The sequence below is a fragment of the Pezoporus wallicus genome, unplaced genomic scaffold (genome assembly GCF_028554395.1).
Source record: "Pezoporus wallicus isolate ANWC-B61680 ecotype Strahan unplaced genomic scaffold, APGP_CSIRO_Pwel_v1 contig_8746, whole genome shotgun sequence".
NCBI lineage: Eukaryota > Metazoa > Chordata > Aves > Psittaciformes > Psittacidae > Pezoporus > Pezoporus wallicus.
Genome location: NW_026642307.1, coordinates 691,617 through 704,254, shown reverse-complemented (window position 1 = coordinate 704,254; position 12,638 = coordinate 691,617). Strand labels below are relative to the sequence as shown.

Below are 12,638 nucleotides of genomic sequence, written 5' to 3'. Positions count from 1 at the left end.
CTTCACAGTGAATTTTTTAGCTCGCGCTCCTGATCAGTTGGAAGGTTTTATAGAGGCCACTTCTCTGACTCTTCCTTCAGAGTCTATTTACTTTTCCCTAACACTTTTTGGTGACATTCCTTCACCTTGTTTCAGAAAGGTTGTGCAAAGCCCAGCAAGTACCTAACACATAGGTCACACACTACTTATCCGCTTCCACCATTGATAACAGGTTCCTCCTTTGTTCCATCCATCTTTCACACATCTGTCAAGATATAATTATACAGCTATCCAGCATCCAGTAATGCCAGAGAAATTATGGGGTTGCAGGATGTTTCTAAGAAAAACATTGTACATCCACTGAGATTTAACGGAGCAAAAGTGGTATTCTTTATGCAGAGAGTTTCTGTAGGGTCTGGTATCATTGTTCTTTTGGGCCTTGCTAAACTGTAATGTTACAATTTCCACTATTACCACCTAGGCTTTGCTGCACCATAGAGAAATACCTCTTTCTACTTACGAATACTTCAGGAAGTCGAGGAATGCGGATCCTGTTGGTAACTCAAAAAATTGAAAATATCACCTGTCAATCTACCTTAGAAACTTGAACTTTGCAAGGTCTTATGAGATGCAGACAGCTGGGGAGAAGAAGTGGACAGAACAGCATTGATATAACAATGCACTCCTCCATAGCAAGAAACCTATCAAGTACTCTTAGTAGAGTTTAACTACCTATCAGTAGGCTGCCATGTATCATATGCCATTGCCTATAGTCTGGTACTGGTTAGCAATGCTCTGCCAAGGAGCAGAAGAGCTCTCAGGTTGATGTCTGCATCCTGTATCTGTGCACGAAGCTTTAGGAATAAAGGCCTTTGCTAATCGATGTGCTGCTTCCTCTATTGTGTCTCCCAGGTCCCCGGTGCCTTTTTGTAGGATAGGCTGTTTCTGATACTGAAATAATATTTTATAGCTAGTAGCGTTGCCTCTGCCCTGCAATGGCATATGTAAAGAGATACAGAAAATGGTTTCAAAAGGAAAGAAAGTGAGCTGGGAGAGCAAAAAGGCAGGCAACTGCTGCCCTAGGAACAGTCCTTTGGTACACAAAGAGGAAAAATTAACTGGAAACAACTTTCTAATGTAAATGAGTCTTATGCATGTCTGTATTTGTCTTCGATAGTCTCTGGTTAAGCAGAGTAAAAGATTTCTCCCATTTAAAAATCATATTTAAGCTTGCACAGGCTGTGCAGCTAGACAAGTTTTGGAAAAGAGAAATTGTCTCAAAATTTGGTCCAGAAGTAGATTATACCTTTTGAGTATCTTATCTACAAGTGTTTATAGGCACTGCTCCATTACCTAGATCCCATATTATGGCAGAAGTACAAGCTACCTCTCGCTGATTACAGATTTAACACAATGCAAACCTCTTAGAAACCAGTGAAATCAATGGAAAGCTTTTCACATACATCTCTGGGCATGATTCCTGTTGGATGAATCTGGCACTGAGTAATTGCACTGGATTTAGTGCAACCTTTTGTAAACTTGTGAAGGAATGTATGCACTAAATGAATCAAGCAAATTAGGCACTCATTAAATCCACAAGTAGTTAAATTCTATATAAGTAAAACTCAGGCTCCTGAAGTCAAACATGTAGTAGCTCCAGATACAGGTGATTTAAACAGTGCATGAAGAAAATAGGAGTCCTTGTTTTGGGGGGTCCAGGGTTTTTTTAGGAGTTGAATGAGTTGCAATGAAGTTAGGTGTGAAGACAGTGCTGGATGAGATCCCTGAATGCAAGCACTGTTTTCTGGTTTTGTGACATGGAAAAAGAAAGTGGTTGAACTTTCTATTTGTACTCACTCATTGACTCTGTCAATTTGGCCATCTCTCTTTCTCTTTAGGGCTTCTCCTGGGGGAACAGACAAAATAAAAAGCAAACATATATATATGTATAATATGTATATGAATACAAATACACTTGAGTGCAAGTGACAATGAGAGGAAAGGACATTAATCCTTTATGTATTTCTATTTTATTTAGAATTTTAACTTTACTCCTAAAGTAAAAGCAGAGCCTGCACCTCTGGGGTTGGGTTTGTTTTTTTTTTGCGTAGCCTCTGGATTGTATCAACTATGAAGAGTGAAATTTGTATTTTTTTCTCTCTGTGTCTGTGTATCTAGCTGGAGTAATTGAAGATATTCAATATAATGGAGGAGGAAATCCTCTGTTTTTCACTCTGCACTAAAATTTGCAAGTCTGTTAGGGCTTCTTGACAAAAGATATGGAAATGGCCATCACACAGAACAGATACACTGAAGGAAAGAAGGCGCTTATTTAGAAATAAATAAATTTCATATGGAAGCCAGAGTGATTGGTATAGTACTAGGTCTGACACTGAGATGAACTGCCTGAAGTACTATTTCATTTGATACAAGAGGGACCCCCAATGAAACCTGCTTGTCTTTGTTACTTGCCTGGGGCAACATTTTTTAAATCCAGTTTTGTTTTCCCATTTCATACACTTGTAGCTGTTCTAACTAAGCCTGTTCTGGCAGAAGGCTTGGTCAATCAAGAGCCCTTGGATTTGGTGGATTTCCCCTTACCAATGCCCCAAAGCATGCTTCAGCCAGAGCAATGAAGGCTGAGTCTAATCTCCTGATTTCAGAGCCAGAGTTTGGGCTGAATTAAACATTCAGCCCTTCACAGCCCTTTAAACCCTAATTATCTGTTTTTGAGGAGATATGGTGGGGCTGCTGTCACCGTTATGACCCCTAAAACTGTATAAGCATCTTCTGTGACAGTCCCAGCCCTGTGGGTAAGCAGAGTTAGCAACTACCCGTCCTTTACCCCACAGCTGTCTTCAAAATGCAAACAGCCCAGCTGTTCATGTGTTTTAACCACAGCTGACACAGTCCAGTTGGAAAAGCCAAAGGGAAAAGGACCAGATGTCAACACTTATTAACAATTGGTGTGGGAGCCTGCCTCCACCTCTGTCAAGGCTGCAAGAGAGGGTCTTGGAGGCCATAGATGTACAGATGGCAGCTCTTGATCCAAGCAACCTTTTTTCCCTAAAAACCTCAGCAGAGGAGAGCCTTTGCTCCAAACTATGACTTTAATGTGCAGCAACACCAAACAGATACCCCCAGCCTCCTGCATCAGCTCTGGGAAAAAGCACAGGTTTCTGGTCAGGGTGGTCTGCAGTAGCTGCTATGTCTGGGGACCAGATTCAGCATGGTGGCATCAATCTTTGGCTGGGTCTATATCAAAAAACAACAGTGAGGCAAGCCATGTGCTGAGAAGGGTATTAGAATGGTCCCTGCCACGCATTATTTGACAGTATAGGCATAGTTTTCCAATGCTATTTAGCTATGAAATGAGCAGGGCCTGTTGCAGAGCTGCTAGGCTGTCACAAGAGCTACCCTTCCTGCTTTATTTAAAAGAGTAGGATCACCTCATAACTTGAAAGAAGGTCTGTCCATCTCTGTCTTATCCCAACACTGGCTTTACCTAGTACAAAAAATCTAATAGAAATATTTTCTATATCAAATATGCTACTACTTGCACTTCAGAAAGATAGACTTCTGCTAAAAAAAAGCTCATATTTCATACTAATAGGAAACATTTTAACACATGAAACAAGCAGATAATGCTTCAAAACTGTATGCATAACCCTTAGAGCATTTCATATTAAGAGGAAGGTTTAAGGTTATGTCCTGAATCTGTAGTGAGGTTAATGCCCTAAGCCATGCTGATAATGCACCATTCAGCACCAGATTCATGCATTACTATGAAAAGAAAAAAAGAAGGAAAAAAGTAGTACAACAGTACAAGTTAAAAAAACCCAAAATATCCTATATGGCAATTTCTTGCTCAGTATTAATCATTAAATGAATGCACAGCACTGTGAAAAATTATCAGTAATTTGTGTCCATATTGCTTTATAGTGTGACCCTAAACTACTTCTTTTCACTGAAGAACTTACAGTTTATCAAGAACGAACAGTTGGGGAAGATCAGTGTTGAGCCCTGAAGAGGGAAGGTTGGATTTATTAAACTAATATGAAGCTGTGATTTTAAATATTAATATTTTGCTCTTGTATATTAATAAATACTTTTTAATAATTATGAGGTCTATCATAAGGACATAGACTAGAATGTAATTTCCTTTTACTGTGAAAGTATTAAGTATAATATATAAGGAGAAAATCAGAAGATTATAAGTTTTTAAACCTCTGAATCAAATACATATCAAGCTAATAATAAAATATTTGTTTTGAAGAAGCTGGTAAAGGCAAGCATTAACAGAATGTACTTCTTCCTCCAGTAGCGGACTGAGGCCACTGACAGGTAGGCACAGAAACTTTCACATGTAAGGAGACCACATATCTTCACTGCAGCAGTTAGAGCACAGCAGATTAAAGAAGAATGCTGAATTTCTATGTTTAGGATACTGTCACCTGTGTTAGTTTCCCTGTCAGAGAGATAACATGAAATGGCAGACAAGATTCAACTAATTCCTGCATTTGAAAATATTGAAAGAGTTTGGTTTACTTTCCCTAAGAGAAATGACCAGGGCTGCTGAAGTTCTGCTCTTTCTTCCTTGGAAGATAAAGGTATTCTTGTGTGAATGTCATTTTTCAATAGGACAGGTTAAAAAATGACATCCTATTTTCCAGGTACTCTATTTAAAAAATAAATAAATCTTTTTTACTGCTATCACTGAAGTTTAAAATCTGTATGAAATTATTATCTCAAGTTTTGCATTTTTCCCTTTCTCTAATGGTCACTAGTATGTGCACATATCCACACGGTGAAGTCCTCCTGGAAACTGAGAAAATTTTTCTGCTTGTCTGTTTTATCAAAATGGCATATTTTGCTGTAAGAAATTTGGTTTTTGATAGCAGATAAAGAAGGAATTCCTTCCTTTCTGATGGAATGAGTTCTAACAGATTAACTTTGGAAAAATAAGCATTAAAACATAACATATTTTTGGTCATAGCATCAGTAGCTGTGATTTTGAATATAGACTGACAGCAGAGAAAGACTTGTTGTCATTTTTAAAAAAACAGACAAACACGGTGTTTCATTTCAGAACAGAACTTGCCTTTAAGGGTAGACTGTGGTAGTGTTCCCTCTGGAACACTGGGTAAACCAGAAGTGCCACCTCAGAAAGCACATAAAGAAAAACAGGCCTTTTTTTTTCATGCTTCCTAACACAGTGAGGTTCATTTTTATTCCCCCTTCTCCTCCTCTTCTTTGTAGCTACGTAGTCAGCATGGAGTGATTTCTGCAGAGGTTTGAATCCATGAGCTGTTGCTGACTGTGTACCTATTCTGGGGCCAAGAACTGAAATCTGTCACAACCTGAGGGGAGCAGCAGATACAGGCTGCTGTGGTAAAAGACTGGATTGTGTGCAGACCTGTGCTAGCAGCCACCCTTGCATACCTGTGTGAGGCAATTACCATCTTCCTGGGTGCATAAAAAGCAAGAAATCCTGCTCTTCATATTTTAAATGGTATGCATTTAAAATGCAAGTGATATATTGTTTTGATGCAGGAAGGGATGTGTGAAACATAAATCGGAATTGGTATGTGAAGCATGCTAACTTCAGCTAGCAAAAATGACTATTTAAAATGCTTCTTTATACTTTTCGTACTGTTGGTAAGGTCTTTCATTCAGCTGAGGGTGTAAGAAAGAAGCTGCAAACTCTACTTTTCTAGTGGAGTAGGTTTTCTTTTTTTCTTTCTTTTTTTTTTTTTGAGATATTTCCTTCATTTAATCTTCCTTCAGACTAATGAACAGTTGCCCAGTCCTGCAATATCTTAAGACTGTGGTGCTGTCTTGCACTGAATTTGTTCTTGAATTAGTTTAATGCTGTTGCAACATTCATGGGTTTACTGTGATGCTCTTAAGTACAAACACAAGAAAGTGTGGCTTTCACATCACTTTTTCCCTTCTCAGCCAAATAAAATCAGGCACCTTTGTATAAATCTCTTTTTGCCTGACTTCCCATACTGCATGGTCTGACGTAGGCTCTGTCAGAGGATGACCAAGATAGGTGACAGTAATGACAACAAGGCAGTGCAGACTTAACTTTTTCAGGGTCATGCATGAGTGGAGAATGAAAAGTGCATCAAATTCCAGATATGAATCAAAACATGGAGTACCCAGGTCACTTGTCTTGTAAGGAAAATTCTTGGGCAAGAGAATACATTATATTGTAATTTTCCTAATGGAAGGACATGGTCACATCCTGTAGCTTCCTCTTCAGTGGCTGTTAGCTTCGGCTGGCACAAATCGATGAGTTTGCTATCCTTGTTTTGTTTGTTTACTGCATGGCTAAAACCTTTGCCAGTTCACAAGTGCAGAGGTGCACTAACATCCTAGGAATCTATTGAAGTAGTTATGGAACTTCGGCTAAAAATTTCCAACGGTATTTTGTCAGTCTGGTAATAGCTGAGCTATGGATCAGAACTCAAACACATTATATCCATTACACATACTTTTTGTTAAGGTTTGTCACTTTTGAAAGTCATTCAGTAACAAATCCCTAGTAATTTCATTGATATATCCTTTAAGGCAATAGCTATTCAATCACTAAATGCAAATTCAATGAGCAAGATGGAAAAGAACCTTTTCTGAAATATTAGCTTAGAGTAATCTATCTTGGGATACCTTAAATTACTTTTCAAAGTACATGGAAATGGTGTTATGTTGGAAACACTATTAAATGAGAATTATAGAATTTCATTTTATATAGTGTCTTTCATGTTTGTGACATCTTCAAATGCTTTACAGTAATGAATTAGATACTGGTTGTTAGGCAATGGTGTGTAGGCAAATGCTGCACTCATTATGTGTTATTCATTTTAGCAATAGCCTACAGTCGGCTCTTAAAAGCATAGTTTATTTTAGGTGGAAAGGGATTGTTGGAGGGAGTTGGAGCTCTTCCTTATGAAAACTGCCACAGGAACTTTAATTTCTATCAGCACACATATCCAACAAAGCTGAAAAAACCTTAATAGCCCATCTTTACAACCTCTAATAATGAGATGTGTTATTGCATTATTTTACTATCAGTAAAATCCAAGCTGTATGTAAGACCTGTCTAGATTTATGGGAGTTGCTTTTTGTGCCTCCCTGTCCCAAAGCTAAAAAATATAGTGCATATCTTGTTTATTTTCATTATTCTGTCTTGCTTATCCCAAAAAAGGTGGTTGATGCAAACAGCTTGTTTTGACTTGTCTTCTAGAATTAACTCTTGTGGCAGGGACTATAATTACTACATTTGTGCAGGACCCAGCACAGTGTGATCTCAAGCAAATTGGCTTCATCCTCAGCTTTAAAGGTGAGAATACTAGCAAGCAATCTTCATTTCCTTGCAGTGATCCCAGAGTTTGAATTGCTAAGAATACATTTCAAAGGATTATCCTGAACTTGCCACAAGAGGTGATTTCAATTTGCACCAGTTGGAATGAGTTTAAAATACAGTATTTGAATAGGTGGAGTCAGCAGAGTTCACTAAGAGTGTACCTTAGCTCCGTTCATTAGAGTTACAGATCAGTAGTGGTGAGTATGGCACATTAATGTGTTCAGATATCATAAAGCACTCTCAGTATTTGATATAAGATGCTTTACATGGAAGAAATTCACATTAACAGCAGGAGGGACTGAATTTATTTCTCTGGGTTTATATTTCTCACAGTTTTTAGTTAACTTACTCATCATTCACACTTGGTCTGTGAAATATGTATGGAAAAATTTCTGTTTTTTTCCAGGCAGAGAATCAAGCAGCAATTCTAGAGAAGCTTGTCAACTCCCCTCAGACTGAGGATACAAAGCTCACAGTCATGTATTAAATCCATTGCAAATACATTGTCATTCTCTAACTAGGAGGAACAAATATGCACATATTAAACAGGAGGATGGTGTGTGATGGTTCTGAGTGTAGAAAATCTTTCTAGGAACAGAAGCAGCATAAATAAATGTTGCTGACTGCTACTGAGTATGTATGAATATTTTTTAAATGTACTTGCACCTGCCAGAACAGAAATAAATAAAAATCTTGTTTAAACAAAATGATAAAGAGAAAAAAAATAATCTGAGCGTTTTCAGGAGCAAGAATACTTATGTTTATGAAACAAAGCAAAGCAAAAAAAAGAAAAAAGGAAAGGTGGAAAAGACTTTATATTTTCACATTTTAGGTCATCTAAGCTGCAGTAGGTCTCAGGTTTTCAGTTTTTCTTAAATAACCTAAAGAACTTTATATTTTTAAATTATTAAAATTGATTGCAGAGAATATAAAACTAAAAAAAAGAAATTAAAATCCTACCTTTGGCAGCAAACCTCAGAACGATGAGCATTTAAATATCCTTAATTTGTTGACCCAATGGTGACAAAAGATGCAGATTATTAGATTATTTTGCTAACAATTCTGTGGGGTTTATGCTGTTAAGTACTTTTTGTTTCTGCTGTTAACTGTAGAAGAGTCACTTAAGCATTAATATGAAATGGCCATTAAGGAACTAATAGGAACATTACACAGTGATAGATTAATAAAGAAATATTTTGAGTATCTAAAGGGCAAAAGGGGTAGGTGTTAAGTAATGTTGTAGTACTATTATGTGATTAAAGGCAGGTATATTTTCTTAGTTTCTTTGCTCTAGAGGCTAAATTATGTCATGTTAATTTTCAGCTCCCATTGCAAAGACCCTACAGGATATCTGAAGATTTATTTGATTCCCTGAGATCCCAGTGAAAATACATCTCTTCTAAGATAATGAGTTATGTTGATTAAATACTAGGAAAACTTCCATGTCTATACTTTGACAGCCAGTGAACTATATGTGCTGCTTGTTTTTGAGAAGCTCAGCTTGGGTGTTCCAACAAATTATGGGTAAATGTAATTGCAATGGAGTATTTAAGTCTTTCATATATCATTTGTAGCCTACATTGTGAAATTAAGCAATTGTAAGTATAAACTGAAAATCAAGAATATCCTAGCAACAAAGTGATGTGATTCTATACTAAAAAGGTTGGAAAGTTTTTTACTTAAGGTTATTAAAACTACATCGGACAAGCCAGCATAAATTACATATCAGCAAACTTTCTTCAAGACAGAGTGGTAAATCTTATGTATACTTTGTCATTTAAATCTTTAGACTGCAGGTTGGGTAGCCTGTGTGCAATTAATGCATGGTGAGAAGCTCTATAATCAGTGGAAGTGTTCTTATCAATTCAAAGACCTTTGGAGCAAACTCTTAAGAAACTGCTATTTGCCTTTTTAAGGCACAATTCACTTACATATTCTGAATCAAAATAGAAGAAAAGCAAGTTTTCTTGAGGTAACAGCAGCTACCCTATTTAAAAAGTTGGTAGAAACCCAAAAGAGGAGATTGACTATAGAAATGAGACTTAAGGATACTTATACGATCATTTCCACTGTTAATAATGCATAAGTTTAGGTTTTATGAACTCATTGCTTCTGTGGCCCGCAAAGGGAAAATCTCAAGTGGTTGTTTGTATTCTTAGAGCATTAAATTCCAGATTTCAGCAAGAGTCACTTAATAAATATTCACAGGCAGGGATTTCTACATGAAAAATTATATGTAGAAGCATGCTTGAACTAGAAACTATTATTTAAACTATTTAAGAGACTAATGATCTAATCAAGTAAGCTTTGTTTATTATTGTATTACTTGCCTTGATGCATTGTAAAAATAACTCAGGACTGAATAGAATAGATCAAACATTTCAAAACTGAACCTATTTCCTCAGGTACCCTGTGAGACTTCAATGATGAACTTATAACTAGGGGAACTGACACTTTTCTTTGTTTTGTGCTATGATCATGTTCATTCAATGAAAGTTCTTAGACAAGAACTGTCTTCGATGTCACATTTGGCTCCAATTGATTAATACCAAAGTATCTCACACAGTTTCCAATTTTAGCTGCTTTTTCTTGTTAAATATATTTAAAAGGAAATCTTCAAAAGCAGATATGTTGAAAAAGAACAAGTAATGTGTCAGATGATCTAAAAAGGTTAATAATGAAAATACCTCCCTGTCTACCGAAAACTACCTGAAATACCTCCCATTTACTACTTACTCCCTGACAGAAAATTGAATTTTTGTTTATGCTGATATTCAGGCTAGCTTATACAGATCTTTCTCAGCTGAACTGCAAAAGCATTAAAAACCAGAAATGCTGAGGTAAATCAGCCTTTCTGAATTTAAGAAATAAAGACTTTGTTGTCAATTTGCTGTCTTCCACACAGAAAAATCAGAAAATGAGATTGTAGAACATTCCATATGACTACTTTGTTATCAGTGACCTTTACACCTTAGAGTGAAACTTCTTCCTTCCTTAAATGCCCTGAGTTACAACCCTGGCCTTCGATCTGACAGTGGTTTTAGTGTTAATGAAGATGATAATAGGAGCTGTAGCAGAAACAGTCAAAACAGGGACCTTCAGCCATATGGCTTTGAGTTCATGCCACCGAAGTTCAGCCCACTGAAAAATTGTGTATACAGTCTAAGCAGGTTATACAGAGGGAAACCAGCCCCTCCAAAGGCAAATTAGCCAGGTGCCTTGAGTAGATGAATTGCTGGTGGCAGTGCTCAACTCATGAGAAATACATAGAGTCATAGAATCAACTATGTTGGAAAAGACCTTTAAGATCAAGTCCAGCCATTACCCCAGGACACTGCCAAGACCACCACTAAATCATATCACAGAGGGCCTCATCTACATAGTTTTTGAACACTTTAAGTCACTGCAGTTTCTGCAGTTAGGCTATCATTCATTCTTTGTCTGAAATGCAGCTGTCTGTTTTTTTTATCTGTGACTAAATCGAACTACTTACTTGTGATATGGCCAAAGACAGGGGGTATGAAGCCTTCCGTTGAAATTGCTGTGGTATTGACTATCATTCTTCTGCTGTGCTAAGGGTGTGCTCCTACCTTTCATCTCCCATTCTCCTCACCTCACATGCTGTTTCTTCTTCTTGTTCTCTCTTGTCTTATCCAGCCCATCACCTTTCCTAAAATGCTCTCTCCCTTACTTTTTTCTCCATCTAACTTCATAACTAACCTTCCTTCTCCCTCTCTTCTCACTCTCCCACGCATACAAAATGATTGTGAAACTATCATACCATTTGTTGCTTTCACAGCATTCATGCCTCTCTCTACCCCTCAAACTCACATGTACTGTCTATCTATCTTATCTAAATAGACTGTACATCTTTATGGCAGGTATTGTCTACTGCTTAAACTACGCAGGCTCAATCATAGCACCACCTCAAGTCTTCAGACTCTGTGGAGATATTCTTATTTTAATAATGAGTACAATATATTGTATTATACATGATCATAAATGACAGAGAAGTATAAAATGTTTATTAATAAAAATGCAAAATGGGGTGAAAATAATTGCACTGCTGCTCTCCTGGTACTTAGACCAAGCTGACAAAGCGTTCTGACTGCTCTCAGAGATTTGTGCTTGTTATCAGCTGAGGCAGAGATTGCATTCATGTTTATTGTTTTAAACTAAAACCAAAGACTGTTTTCTGTAAGGGAATGCCAGTTCAGTACAATGCAAGGCTGCCTAGAGATCCCCAAGCAGCTTCCGAAAGAACGGTACCTGTCAACAAGTAAATTAGTCTGCAGGAGCCTTTCACTAATATAACTGTGTTGCTAGTACTTTGAGTTAGCTTTTTACCTAGATGTGTTTTGTATTGTGCCATGTAGACATCTGTATCGTGTCTTGGGGATTTGAAGACATTTTAGCCGGAATATCTGGACAAACTGTGTGAATCAGGCTAAATATTTACAAGTCAGACACAGCAAATCTGTATTTTTCTCAGATAGTACAGCTGATAGCACTTTATATATAGTCTACCATATACACAGTGCCATATAATGGAGAGGTTTCAAATGTACTAGCTTGAGTTCTAAGTTGACCACCAAAAATAATATATCTGATGCTAGTGATAAGAGGTCAGCTCATGAAGCTAGGCATTTCTGTTGCTTTTGATCTAATTGTTTAAAATAATAAAATATTAATAGTTACTGACTTCTAAAAGGAAAAATATATGCTCTAATGGAGATGGCATTGGATAAAGCATTTTATTCCATTACAGAGATATCAAACTGTACCATTAGTAGATATATCTTCTAGGCTGCTCTGTGGTACTTTGATGTCTCAAAGAAGGCTGTCCATCACTTCCTACATGACTGTTCTTTCCTATGCATTCTAAGCTCCTGTATTGTACATCCTTCCCTCACTATTGCTCCAAAGGAGTCCCTGCTCCTTCAACATTACAAAGGTCTGCCTTTTCCTTCACCTGAGCACTCTTCCCACTTGTCTGGGATGCCTCTATGTATAAAGTAGAAGCAGCACTATAGTAAAAGAGCAGCCTCTGGAGCTGTCCACGGAGCTGCCCATGGAACATGCCTTCTGTGAAGGCTGAAGGCTCCTGGTGTGGATGAACATCTTTGTACAATGGTGCAGAGAGAGCGGAGGGCAGGAGTATTCTCAGGCCCAGCCTACGTATGAAACAGTGAGATGCTCACCTTGCCCCAGAGCTGCACTAGCACAGCCAGCACTCAGAGAGGGCAGTGCCAGGCAGCAGACTCACAAGAGCATCAGAGCTTTATTGCAC

The 12,638-nt window shown here is 37.6% G+C and overlaps 1 protein-coding gene across 2 annotated transcripts in view; it reads right to left on the bottom strand.

The window, feature by feature from the left end:
• The window catches only part of KCNJ6 (potassium inwardly rectifying channel subfamily J member 6), a 178,176-nt gene that overhangs the window by 115,360 nt on the left and 50,178 nt on the right, over window positions 1-12,638 (bottom strand). Inside the window, exon 2 of one of the 2 annotated variants that reach the window (XM_057428715.1) lies at window positions 1,837-1,885. The exons of the other annotated variant lie outside the window; for it this stretch is intronic. Within the exon in view, the coding sequence (XP_057284698.1) occupies window positions 1,837-1,861 (25 nt within the window). The 5' untranslated portion in view covers window positions 1,862-1,885. The remainder of the gene's footprint in view (window positions 1-1,836; window positions 1,886-12,638) is intronic. 2 annotated transcript variants of the gene reach the window in all.